The following is a 14,146-nucleotide window of genomic DNA, read 5'->3' as shown; positions in this document are numbered from 1 at the left end:
TGCCCAGTGTAAACTATGAGAAAAAATGCTTTCATTTGGATAGTTGTGTGTTGATGGTGATGATGCCTTTGAACTGTGCCGTGTCTACAGTAATACTAGACCTATTTTGGGATTAGTTGATTCTTATATTGGCTTGATGTTGTTGTTGGTTGTTGCTGTCGAGTCAGTTCTGACTCATGGCTACCCCATGTGTGCACACTAGGACTGCTCCATAACGTTTTTAAGTCTGTGACCTTTCATAAACAAATCGCCAGACCTGTCTTCTGAGATGCCTCTGGGTAGGCTCGATCCTCCAGCCTGTCATCTAGTAGTCAAATGCTTAACCATTTGTGCCATCCAGGGACTCATATTGGCTTATTGGACCAAATTTTTTTGTTTTAATTCCAACATACCAAAAAATATAAATTTGCTTTTCCTTGGATTGTCATTTTATCTGTGAATTCATCTCTTTATTTGGCAGGTCAAAAAAATTTCAGTCTTTTATTGAGAGCTGTTTGGTAAAGAATCACAGCCAGCGACCAGCAACAGAACAATTGATGAAGCATCCATTTATACGAGACCAACCTAATGAGCGACAGGTCCGCATTCAACTCAAGGACCATATCGATAGAACAAAGAAGAAGCGAGGAGAGAAAGGTTAGAAGCACATTTGTATTTCAGTAAGGGACATAAAAGACGGAGTGAGTCACGGGCTCTTTATGTATTGAAGGTGACTGTGGTGATCTCAAACAGGCCTGCATTATTCTTTAGCGTGGGGGACTGCCTCCAAGATCACAGCCTGTGTGCATCAATGGAGTGAGAAGGCTGTAATGGAGCCTTTCATGAAAGAATGGAACTGCGAGAAATGTTGCCTCTCCCAGGCACTGAGCAAAGTCATGTTGAGTGATACTATGAAGTACTTCAATATGACAAGTGATTCTCTTAATTCAAATGAATATTCATATTTAGAAGACTAAAAACCTACAGAAGACAGACAACCTAAAAAAAAGTCATGTAGTTGACATTTTTCTGTGCTGTCGGACTTCAACATTTAAGTTTTTGTGCTCTGAGGCTAATTTTAATTCAATTATTTAGAAGTTGGAATGAATTTTCTTATAGTTGCAGTATTATAAAAGATTAGATTGCCAGGCTTGCTGTATGGAACACTGAATTTTGAGCTGGAAGGTCATTAAATGTGAGTCTTTATTTTATAGAGACAGAAACTCTTATCTCTATGGCTCTAGCTGTTAAACATACCATTTTTTTTCACTACATCATTGGGAAGGACATGAGTGCAAACTTAGCCCCTGGAATTGTACCCTAGTTGTTTGGACGGAGGCTTACAATCCCTTAACTAGCATCCTGTGTCCAGACTAAGGCATAACTCACATTGTCTATTGCAGGCTTATGGCTAGTTGAGGGCTGGGTAGGGAAGGCTGAGGTATGGGAAGGGAGAATTGGAGAAGACAAAGAAGGTGAGGGCTGTCAGATGGACAACAGGAGGGGCAGCTGGTGGGGGTGGGGGTGGCAATGAGGAGGCAAAATGGAGCTGGAAAGGTGGGCATGAGAGTGTGGTGAGTGGGGAGTAGAGGGACAGATCAGGTACTGAGGATGGGAGATATATGGTGAGGTGCTTTAGTCGCTTCTGTCCTCTCCACCTCTTCCCATTTTCTGCATGGTCCAAAGGGAGCAGTGGAGGGCAGTGGGCAGCAGCAAGATAAGGCTTGCTCTCCTTTTATTAGTATTTCCTTTCTTTGCCTCTGCAGTTAATATCCAGAACGTGGCAAGCTGTAAGCTGGGCTCTAAGGGAGGGGCCGTGAGCATGTGAAAATCAAGGGTGGGTGAGGTAGGATCAGCAGAGGGATAGGTCAGAGGAGACATACTCGGTGAAGATTCAAGGTTAGAGTTCCTTCTGAATCCAACTAGGAGACTATGAGGAAAGTGTGTGATGAGGTTAGACTCAGAAGAGGGATGTTATGAGGCTTAGCCAAAAGGAGATCCATCTCCCGAGTCTGTGGAGAGGGATGAGGTGTCATTCAGAACTAGGCATGAGGAGAAATAGGTAAGTCAAGGTCAAAAATTCCAAGACTGATTTTTCAACTGCCATTAACTAATGATGGTCTCGGGCCACTCCACAAGATCAAAATTTTAAAGGAAATATTTTAGAACAGTTTCTCAGACATGCAACCATTGCATGTCTCTTAAATGAAGACTCCTTTTAAAAGGAAATTTAATGCAATATGGGTGTCTCGAGTAGGGGTTAAGTGCTCAAATTCTGTTTTCAGACTACCTGTGTCCAAATTCTAGCTCTGCCACTTGTCAGTTGCATGAACTTCACCCCAACTTCTCATGTTTAAAATAGGGGTGGGTTATAATAATATTATCTATTTCCTGGGATTGTTACAAAGATTAAAAGACATAATGCATGTAAAATGCTTAACACAATGTCTAGCCCATAGAAGCACTTAGTAAATATTAGCTCTTATTTGATTGGTAAAGTAGAAGGCCAACAAAAATGAGGGAAACCATCAGTGAGATGGACTGACACAATAGCTGCAATGATGGACTCAAACATACCAACAATCCTGAAGATGGAGCAGGACTGGGCAGTGTTTCATTCTGTTATTACATAAGGTCTCCATGAGTTGGAGCCACCTTGGCAGCAACTAACAACAAAACAATTAGTTAAGTAATTCTTTATTGAAATGTAATTTTCAGTACTACTCAAGGGTAGGTCATACTGGAGTAGTGAGAACTCATGCACTTGTGTCCCTCCAACCTATAAGAACAGGTAAAGCTTGTGCCTCAGGTTTTCATATTTTGGGGCACAAACTCTGAAATGTGGTTCAGAAATCACCATGCCATGAAGATAGACTTAATGTGTTCAGTCTCTGCAGCGTAGAAGGGTAAGATTCTTGATTGTTGTTGTCGTGTGCCATCAAGTCAATTCTGATTCGTAGCGACCCTATGGGACAGAGTAGAACTGCTTCATAGGGTTTCTTAGGCTGAAATCTCTATGAGAGAAGATTGCTAGGTCTTTTCTCCGATGAAACCACTGGATAGGTTAGAACCCACGACCTTTCTGTTAGCAACCAAGTGCTTAACCATTGCGCCACCATGGCATATTCAAGAGTTACAGGATAGTTTAAGGAACTCAGTCCTGTTCAGGCTTAGGGCTGCTGGAAGCAGAGGTCTAGTCTGATTTTTGTCTGCTCCCCAAGGAAGGGTATTTGATCAAATGCGGTCTCATTTTGGTCAAAATGACTTAGTGTGCTCCCGTTAATACTTTTTCACTCTCTTAGTAGCTATCTCAACGACCAACATTTGGTAGAATCAATTAATTTTATTTTGCATTGCTTTATATTTTTGTTTTTGCTTTTTTTCTCCTTAACCTGATGTTACCTTTTCCTTAAGATGTATTGACTCATGCTAATTTAGCCCAGTAATATAAAAGCAATAAAACCAAATTCTGGTGAGGTATTAAAATTGAGGAGCCTAACAAATGAAGCTTTTACCCTGGAGAGTAGAAGTAATTGGATTAATTGTATGCTTCTTTCCTTGCTATAATTTCCTTTATTACATAAAATTTCTGTGTTTTACTTTGAACTCCTTGTTTATCTATTTCAGGAAAGTTTGGAACATTAAACTTTCAGAGTGGAATATTAAAATACTTTTTCAGATTCTTTACATTTTGATGAAATAATACTTTAAAAATAAGTAGCCCAAAAGTTTCAGACAGATCTAAATAGCCAAAGCTAATTTGTGATTTTAAAAAGTACTTTAACTCATCGAGTTTTGGCTTGCTTTTATTATCCTTATAGTGGCTAATTAGTATGGATGGCAAAATATGTTTATTTAAGTTTTTGCTCAAATTGAATAGGTCTGAGTTTGTCTTCTGCCTCCTGATGGTAACATAACCAAATTGCAGTTTCAGTTCCTTTTTAGGAATGCACAAATGTCTTCAAAGTTGTAATCACTGATCCACAGCTATGAAGGCATAATACTAATGCGATACTTTCATTGCTAAAAGTTCTCCCAAGGGCTCCTCATTGCCTACAGAAAAGTTCTCAGTATGGTGTATATGTGGCTTAGCAAGCCCAATTATACCTGCTGGAGCCTTTCTTACCCCATATGTTTTTCCTCCTTTCTCACACCCAGACTGCTAGCCCCTCGTGACTGATTGTTTTCTGAATATGTCATGCACGATAATACTACCAGCCTTTCTCATGTGGGTACATGGCTTGGAATGCCCTTCTTCCACCTCTTTCAGCTGTCGTCTACCTGGAGTAGGGCTACTGACCCTCCCAGGCCCAGCTGATTTCCTCTCCAAAGACCCTCACTGTCCCCCTTCCCCAGTATGACTGGTGGAATTAGCTGCTACTTTCTCTGATATTTGATTGCTATTTTTATGTTGTAAGAACACTGGTTTTAAAGTCTGAAAAGTTTTGGATTCAATTCTAAATCCATATCCCAGATTGACCTTTGATTAATGAAATGACATCAGTCATATCACTTAACCTCTGGTAATCTTAGTATCCTCACTTGAAAAAAGTGCATTATCTTAGAGGATTGTTCTAAGAAATAAATGAGGGAACATAGGTGAAGTATCTAGCATGGTGGCAGGCATGGGAGACACCCAATACATATTAGTTCCCTTTCTCTGTGATCGTGGGGGACTCTGAGTATTTACTTATCTATTAGGTTCTGATCTCCAAAGCAAAGATTCAGTCTTATTCATTCTTGTGTCTTAATTCACTTAATATTTCACTGAATGGAATGAATGTCCCCAGTGGGTCAAGCAAGACCGTTTTTACCTGTATATATTTTAATAGCACATATTATGGCACAATATTTAGCACAATGTGTTGTGCTAATGGCAGTTTGTGAATCCATGTAAGTTGTAATGAAACTCCTACTTAAAAAGTGATTAATATGGACAATAAGTTAACAGTGTAGTGAGTCAATAAAAGATTGATTTGGGTGGCCCGGTAATGGGAGTTAGCACAAACTGAAAGGTTATTTTTCATTCCCTTGTCTTTTGTGTGGAAGTTAGGCATTAGGGACAGATATCCAGACTTCAGTGGGACAGTCTTGCATGTGGTTAATTCCAAGTACTTGAATCCAAGTGGTGGGAATGACATCTTTCTCTGCAGTTGGGCCACAAGTCGGGAGGTATGGAGCCTCGTTTCAGCTCAGCATTAACTCTTTGGGCCTCATTTACTTCTATATAAAATGAAGGGGTTGTGCTTTACTGATCTGCAGCATCTTTTCGTATGCTAACATTCTGTGAGTCTCTCTTTAGATGAGACAGAGTACGAGTACAGTGGAAGTGAGGAAGAGGAGGAGGAGAATGACTCAGGAGAGCCCAGGTAGGAGAGCCAGAGCCACGCCTTCTAATTCTCACATTTTGAATTGGTGTTTGTGTGAAATTCACTGCTACCTTCGTTTTGATTTATAGGTTCACCTTTAAGAATCCACCAGGGTGGTCTTATTCAATTTATTACCCATGAACATACTTATTAATTTGGGAAATTTTTCTTGGGTAGACTCTTACAAAAATATGGAAGTCAGCATATTCTTTATCTTATTCCCCAAGATTTATGGTTTATATTCTTAGGCCTTGTTTCTTCACATATGTAACATGTGGAATGGATAGGAGGCAGCTATCTGGGTAATACAGGATGAAAAGTACTTAAAATTGCCACTTTTTGGAGACCCAGGTGGTGTTTTAGGACTTGAGTTATTCAGTTCATTACTTGATACCTTTGAGAAGCCTGTTCAGGCAGCCACTGTCCTTGTCACATGCCTTGGTATTTTCACCGCCGTCTGATCCAAGAGGAAATGATTTCCAGGAAATCAAATTACACTTTAGAGGTGAACTCTAAATAGAAACTCATGCCATTCCTGTTGTCACATGTTGGACCCCAGAATCAGGTACCGCCTTATTGTTACCATCCCTGTGTTTTGCATTTCACTTGACTTTGATTCTGACTTTCTTCTGGTCTGTATTTATAAATAATTAAGGCTGGTGTGCTCACTCTGCCAGGACTTCTCTTTCGTGAGAATTCAGCTGGCAGAAGCAGTGTTCTTGGCTCGGTGAGTCCAGGGGTGCAGCACACACCATAACACCATCCACTGTAAATGGAAAGTAAGATTCATTGGGGTAAACTCACAAACAGAAGGGTCACTAGGGTATATGGGTCCCCATCCTCTAGCCATCTAAGCAGTGGCACCCTAGTGCTCCAGGAGAGGGACCCAGTTCCCATATCATTGAGGCAGAGCTTCCTGACGAAGGAAGGGGCCAACTTAGCTACACAAGTGTAATTCTATTGCCACTGGAATGAACTAGAGGCCTTGTTGTAGCTAACTCAGACCCATTGAGCTAGATTCTTGCTAAGCGACCAGAATTATCTTACACAGCCATACAGTTTTCCTATCTTCACCTGCTTTGGGATTTCCCAAGGTCAAAGACCAAAGGACAGTTCTTTCCTTCCATCTGATACTTAATATGTTGGCCATCCCAAGTTTACCATTATAAAGATGATGACTGTCAAGTAATGACACGGAAAGTGAACATTCCTGAAAGGCCAAGAACCAAATGCCCTCCTTTCAAAGGAGCCATCGCACTGTGTGTGCACTATTTTCCAGACAGTTGGGTCAGCCCTCCTCATCCCTCTCTGTAGAACCAAGAACTCCATCTTTTGTAACACTTTCTAAGCTACATGTTAGGAGTCACCTCGTGGGCCAACCTAGCCACCCTACTCATACCTGAACACTTATATAATGTAACATGTCATTGTAGCACATTGAGGATTATATTCCTAGTCCTGTTTTTATGGATGCATCTAATTAATCTTCATGAATTCCTGAAAAGTAGAAAAGGACAGTGATTACCTCATTTTAGAAATGAGGTAACAGCTTGAGAGTGACAAGGTCACACGCTGAGTTAATGATTGAACCAGAAATGCAGCTCAGAGCTCCTGACATTGATTCAGCACAATTAATTTTATTGGCATGTCCTCATGTGTATGTGAGGCTGGGTTCACAAAGCCCATCACCTTTGCCCAGAGCATGTGGCCTGTATTATCCGGGTAATAGGTAGGCACCATTTTTTTGTTTTTTGTTTTCAGAGTTTTACAGAAGGGCCATAAGGTTTAGAGGAGGCTTGTTAGTAGAAGGAGTCCTTGGGTGGTGCAAACCGTTAACATGTTTGGCTACTAACTAGATAGTTCTAGGTTCTAGTCCATTCAGAGGCCCCTCAGAAGAAAAGCCTCATGATCTACTTCCAGACAATGAGCTGTTGAAAGCTCTATGGAGCAGTTCTACTCTGATATTCTGACCGCACGTGAGGTTGCCATGAGTTGGAATGATGGTATTGTTGGTAGAAGCCAAGTTTTGTCTATGGACCGTCATGAACGAGGCCTTGAATCATTTTTTGGCAGCATCTCACAGAGCACCGTAACCACTCTCCAGAACAGAACCTTGATCCCTCACTAACTGCCACCAAACCTGCTGTCGCCCAGCATTCCCCACGCTCATTCTCACCACCACTATCGCCCAACTGCTCAAGATGAACCCTGCAAGTCATCCCTCACTCCCCACAACAGGTCCATCAACAGCTTCTATCAACTCCGCCTCCAAGACCTTCTCCCAGTCTCCATCCCCACTACGTGCATCCTGGCTAAAGCCTCCACCGCCTCTCCCCAGAGCAGCTGAAGCAGTGCCCCAGCTGGCAGCCCTGCTGGCCCTCATACCCCCTGCAGTCTTTTGTCCATTCAGCAACCAACCAAGTCCACTCATGTTACTCTCCTGCTTAAAACCTTTCCATGACTTCCACGGCCCACAGCTTTACCCAGTCTGTCCTGTCTTTCTGACCTCCTCTTGTACCACTTTTTCTCTTATTCACTGCGCTCCAGCAAGATGAGCTGATGTTCAGTTCCTCAGAGAGGTCACACCTGCTCCCACTTGCTTTCCTTCTCCCCCTCCATCTTCATGCTGCTGACTCTTCATCATTTGAGTCTCTGTTCAGTTGTCACCTTCTCAGAGAGGTCTTTCCTGACCACCTAGTCTAAAGTAGATCCCTTAATCCTCACCCTGGCCCCTGCCACTAGTCACTCGTAAACTATTACTCTCCTTGGTTTTCTGTAGAGCCTACTAATACCTGAAATTATGTCATTTATAATTATTTGTCTGTTTAATTATTTATCTAACTTCCTGCCGTCCTCACAAGAAGATAAGCTCTTGGGAGAGAATTTGTATATCTGGTCACTACTATATCCCTAGGGCCTATTACAGTGCCTGCCACATAGTAGGTGCCTGGTAGTTATTGTTTAATGGATTTATTTCAAATGGAAGCCGCCAGAAAGAATAAAAAGGCTATGTTAGAGTGAACAGATACAAACCATTTTCCATGAAGTTTCCTCCCTGTCAGGCTGCTATGCTGAACAAAGGAGTTTGTAACTTCAGGTTGCTCACGTGCTGTTACATGCAAACACCGCAGCCCTTGTTCGCCAGTGTAGCACCAGTGTTTTTGGTGTTCTCTGTCCCCGCGTCCTCTCTCTTGCATACACACAGGCACAGCCAACATTTTATAGATGAGAAAACTGAAGTGCATGCTACTTAAGAATCAGTGAGCTGGGTGGAAGTCCCAGCTGCTCCCTCCGTGGCCGAAACTAAACCATTTCACTTTCCTTTGACTATGATGCAGTGGACAAGCCCTGAACCCTTGGACTTAGCCAGCATGGGTGTGGTCATTTTCCCTCTCTAGCTGGTCGTGTCTTCACATGAGCAGCATAATTTTTGCCTCATGGGGTTTGGAGTGAGGAGTCAGGGAGTAGCATGGGTGAAATGGTCTTTAAACTGGAAAGCTGTGTACTAATCTGAGTAAAGCTGTTTCTTTCTGCTCTCCATTGCCAATTTTTACTTGATGGCTTTGTTGTTGCCTTTCTTCGATGTGAAAATGAGCCACTCTGAGGCTCAGGTCTTGCACACTCACTAAAGCCTTTGGAAAGAAATCTTTGCCATGTTGCAAGGGTGAGGGAGGGGTATGGACAGTCCTGGAGAGGAGTGAGGACCCCCGGAATGTGACATCCTCTAGGGATGGACAGCAGTGTGTATGTATGCAAATGGCCATACTGAAAGGGAGACTGAATACCAGGCTCCTGCCTCAACTGTGTCTTCCAGAGGTGAATGATTTCATTAATGGAGGATCTGGCGCCTGTGCATGAGCACGTGGCTTCTTCCCCACATGTGGGTGAGTGATCTGCAGACTCGTGGTAGTGATGGCGCCTTGCCCCATGTGGATCCTGACCTCTCTCTCTCCTACCCACAGCTCCATTCTGAACCTGCCAGGGGAGTCAACGCTGCGCAGGGACTTCCTGAGGCTCCAGCTGGCCAACAAGGAGCGCTCAGAGGCCCTGCGGCGCCAGCAGCTGGAGCAGCAGCAGCGGGAGAACGAGGAGCACAAGCGACAGCTGCTGGCTGAGCGTCAGAAGCGCATCGAGGAACAGAAGGAGCAGCGGCGGCGGCTGGAGGAGGTAAGGGGCCGCCGGGCACCTCTGCACCCTGCCACTCTTGGCTTTGTCGCCCAGGCATCACTGTCAGCCCAGATCCCACCCTGAGGTAGGGCCCACAGCCTGCCTGGAGCACGCACACCGTGATGCAAAGGAGCATGAGGCCTGAGTGCCCTTACCTGACAAGGGCTTCCCTGGCGTGTACGGTGGTGTGGTCACGACAGAGAAGCGGGTGAAGGCCTCAGCCCCTTCAAGTCTCGTTCAGATATCACCTTTGTACTCTGACCACCTTTCTCAAAATCACACCCCCATACTCTACCATGCCCCCTTCCCCTTCCCTGGTTTATTATGTTTGCATAGTTCTTATCACCTTCCAGCATACTCTGTATGTACTTTCATATGTCTGTCCCTTCCCCCACTAGAATGTAAACTCCACGAGGACAAGGATTTTCTCCCTTTTATTCACTAATGTGTTTCCAGGGCCTAGAACAGTGCCTAGCACATGTTGTTGTTGTTGTTAGGTGCCATTGAGTCAATTTTCAACTCATAGTGACCCCGTGTGACAGAGTAAAACTGCCCCGTAGGATTTTCTAGGCTATAATCTTTACAGGAGCAGATCGCCAGGTTTTTCTCCCATGCAGCAGATGGTGGATTCAAACGCCAGCCTTTCAGTTAGCAGCAAATAAGTATTCTTGGAGTGAATGAATTAATATACCAATGAATGTGTCAGTGAATGAGAGGTGAAGTACAGGTGTTAACTAGACCACAGTGAATAGGCATATAAGTGAAATACCAAGTATGGAAAGCAGGTTTTGCCTCTTGATACTCTGTTGCTACTCCTCTGAACACTGGTAAAAGCCTTTCACAAGTCCATCCGCACACACCCAGGACCTGTCTGTCCTCTAGTCTGTAGGCAAGACCTGCCTTCGCCCGAGGACATTGCTGTAATCTCTTTGGGAGACCATACCAGCAGCCACACTTCCCTCTATGACTGGTCCTGGGTGAGGCCCTGGCTCTTGTGGTCTTCAGACATTTATTAAAGCCTCCTTCCCAGAACTTTGCCCAGATCCACAAGGCCTCCTATTTCAGCCAGAGAAATCAAAGTCTCTAGACAATTAGGAAACTGAGAGAGCATAGCTCTTGGGGAAGTTGGAAGGCAGATGAAAGGATCACTAACGGCACAGTGATTCTCCCAGACACCATCTTGCTCCTCATTAACGGCTTGCAGTGATTCACTTGTTTCGTCAGGTGGTCATTGCAGAGTTAGAGCGTGGTGAATTGCAGACACGAGGAGCAGATTGCTTTTTAAATGGTACATCGAGCTCCTGTCTCCTGGGTTTAAATCAGTGAGGGCCTCAGTTCTAGTTTGCAATAAATCCCGTCACCCTCATTACATCCCTGGAATATTATTATGCAGACCAGCAACAGTAATACCCAACAGTTTCAATTATTGAGTGTCTCTATATGCCAAGCACCTGGTGGGTGCTTAGCTTATATCTAGTGTTTCATCTACCATCATTATCTCTTTACGTATGTTCACTGTCTCTTATGCATCCTTCATATAATTCCCACTTAACAGAAGAAAAAACTGAGGTTCCAGGTGAAGTAGTTGGTCTCATGTCAGAGGGCTAGTAAGTGCAAAGCCAAGATTCACACCAGGGCTTCCTGATCCCAGTGTCCATGCAGGCTCCGAGATAGTCAGTGTCGATGTGAAATGAAAGCCTTGAACCTGGTTCTCAAAATTTGTCCTTTTAGGTGTCTGCGAACAGCAGCAGGCAAGCAAAGCACTTTTCAGTCTAAGTAGAAGAGCCTGTACTATTGTCAGTGTGAAGAATGCTTAGCATGTGGGAAATTTGGATCACCTGCTGTCTTCTGTCTGAGAAGCACAGGGTAGAGACAGAGGCACTACAACTCTTTGGGGCAGAAACTTTCAAAGGACAGGCAGAGGCAGGGCAGTGTGAGGCTTGGGTGCTAATTAGGTAGCTCTCAAAAGTGAAGTACAAATTGTAGGATTGGGAGGTGTCTGCAACCTCTGGCTACTCCCCTGGGCACAGATTGAAATTCTCAGACAAGTTTTGCTCTATAGAGAATTATGTTAAGTTTGTCAAGCCACCAACGTCTCGCTTAGGGCTCTTCAAGACATCATGACACTGTCTGGTTATAAAAACAACCAGTTCTAACTAAAAAATGTTCTTATACTGCTGCGATTCCATCACCTGAAAAAACAAATTTTTTTTTTAAAGAAATACCATCTGTATCTCATTACCAATACCAGTGGGGCACTAATGCACAAAATGAGACCCCGGAAGTCTACAAATGTAAATTCCTTGTAAGCCTCTCATTTCCGTGTGTGTTGTGTGTATGTTTCTCGGCCTTTTTGTGTGAGTGTATGTGTTAAAAATATATATAACAAACCATTTGCTAGTTCAACAATTTTTACATGTACATCTCAATGACATCCATTACATTCGTCATGTTGTCCAAACATTACCACTGTCTGTTTCCAAATTCTCTGCCACCATTAACAGAAACTCAGTGCCCCTAAGCAGTGACTCTCCATTTCCTCCTCCCTCCCACCCTTGCAGCCCTGGTAACCACTAATAAACTTTGTTCTCCATATGTTTGCCTCTTTCATGTAAGTGGGATCATACAATATTTGTCCTTTTGTGACTGACTTGCCTTACCCGGCATAATGTTTTCAAGGTTCATCTATGTCATAGCACGTATCAGGACTTCATTTCTCTTAATGGCTGAGTAATATTCCGTTGTATATATGTACCACATTTTGTTTATCCATTCATCTGTTGATGGACATTTTGGCTATTTCTACTTTTGGCTGTTGTGAATAGTGCTGCAGTGAACATTGGTCTATAAACCTCTAACTTTTCATTGTGAGTAACAATAAAAAGAACATTGGGCTCAATTGTTATTATTATCATTGCTGTTGTTGAAAGTGTAAAGTAGATTAAAGCCTTTTTCCTATTCATTAGACAAATATTTAGGCAGTCATTAGACAAATATTTAGTGGATACCTCTTTTGTGTGGGCCCTGTGCTAGCATTGGGAATACAGTCTGTCCTCAAGAAGACTAGAATTTGTGAGGGAGACAGGCACTAAGCAAATAGTCACCCAAATAACCGTTATTATCATTGTGATGACTGTTATGATGGAGAAGACAGACATGCTAGGAGGGTATACAACAGGGCCATGGACCCGGTCTGACATGGAAGCCAGTTGGTCAAGGACTATCTAAAAAGGGGAGGGTGGCACACAGGGATGCTAGGCAGATGAGCCAGAGCACAATCATGCATGGCTCTGTACACCAAGTTAAAGACTTAAATTTTATTTTAAAAACAGTGGGAAACCATTGACGCATTTCTACCAAGAAAATACGACCAGATCTGCATTTTTAAAAAAGAAACTGTGGCTGCTGCAAGGAAGGTGATTGGAAAGAAGCAAGAGCGGATGGTGGCAATGAGTTAGTCCAAGCCAGAGAGGGTGGTGCTTTGGGTAGATTGTGGTGAGAGTGCACACGCTTGAGAGAGATTTAGACTGTAGGAAATACAGTGTGTGGGAGTTGATTAGACGTCAGAGATGAGGGAAAAGTAGTAGTCACAGAAGGTTCCCTGATGTTGCATTGAATCATCCTGGTGGAGGACCAGGTTTGGGAGGAGAAGGACAGATCAGTTTGGAACATAGTAAATGTAAGATGCACATGAGACAGCCAAGTGGCGATGTCAAGGTTGCAGCTGGATTATATGGATATAGTCATGGAAAGGAGCTTGAAGATGGAACACAATTATTGGTTTATGGTAATGAAGTTCACATTGAGAAGAGAAGACAGCCTGTGACTGAGCTCTGAGAGCTCACAGTAGTGGAGGTGAAGCCAGCAAAGACGATTCCACAGAGGGATGAGAAACACCAGAAGAGTATGATGGTGTGGAAGAAAAGAAAACCAAGTATTCAAGCATGAAGGTGGAGTTCAAGGGCTCAACCGTACATGCAGCCCACGGGTCAAGTATGATAACAACATCCTTGGGTTTCAGTGACAAAGAAAGAGTCACTAAGAAGGCAGTTTCTGGTAGTGCTCTCTAGAAACACATTATTTCTTCTCTGGCGAAAGGGAAGCAACCTGCACGGAGAAATCAAAAGATCTGGATTTGGAGTGAAAGGATGTCCATTTGAATTTGAGGCCCACCATGTACTACCTGCATGCCCTGGCCACCCTCTAGTCTCACTGCGTCCCTGTTTCCTCAGCTGTTTAGGGAGGCTAATGGCAATGCTTGTTACCACCCCCAAGGTTGTTTGAGGATTAACCAGGAAAATGTTACATGAAAGAACTTTGTCAACTGCCAAGAGCTGGACAGATCTTGCTTTTGAAGGACTTGTCAAATCCAGCTTAAATATTGCCGATGACCCCACCTCATTTCTTCTGCTTGGAGAGCATTACAAGCTCACCCATTTTCTGTCAGCTTTTGCTCACATTCTGTCCTAGCATTTGCCTTTCACTCAGGACAACCAGGCTAGTCGCACAGAAGCTGCGCTTGCTAGAGCCCAAACCCAGAGAAGTTATCAGTATGTTATTTTGTTCTTTGGAACCTAAGTAGTTTCTCCTAGAAGCTCCGAGGCAACCTCCCTCACCTCCCACCCGCAAAG

The 14,146-nt window shown here is 43.4% G+C and overlaps 1 protein-coding gene across 12 annotated transcripts in view; it reads left to right on the top strand.

Moving 5' to 3' along the window:
• TNIK (TRAF2 and NCK interacting kinase) overlaps positions 1–14,146 on the top strand; it is a 469,288-nt gene that overhangs the window by 356,067 nt on the left and 99,075 nt on the right. For all 12 annotated transcript variants that reach the window (XM_023737917.1, XM_023737914.1, XM_023737916.1 and 9 more), the window contains 3 exons: positions 461–636; positions 5,282–5,348; positions 9,311–9,515. In XM_023737917.1, the coding sequence (XP_023593685.1) occupies positions 461–636; positions 5,282–5,348; positions 9,311–9,515 (448 nt within the window). The remainder of the gene's footprint in view (positions 1–460; positions 637–5,281; positions 5,349–9,310; positions 9,516–14,146) is intronic.

This window comes from Trichechus manatus, unplaced genomic scaffold (assembly GCF_000243295.1).
Source record: "Trichechus manatus latirostris isolate Lorelei unplaced genomic scaffold, TriManLat1.0 scaffold00110, whole genome shotgun sequence".
In the NCBI taxonomy this organism is placed as follows: Eukaryota; Metazoa; Chordata; class Mammalia; order Sirenia; family Trichechidae; genus Trichechus; species Trichechus manatus.
The sequence above is the reverse complement of the archived record's forward strand: the minus strand, read 5'-3'. Positions and strand labels throughout refer to the sequence as shown.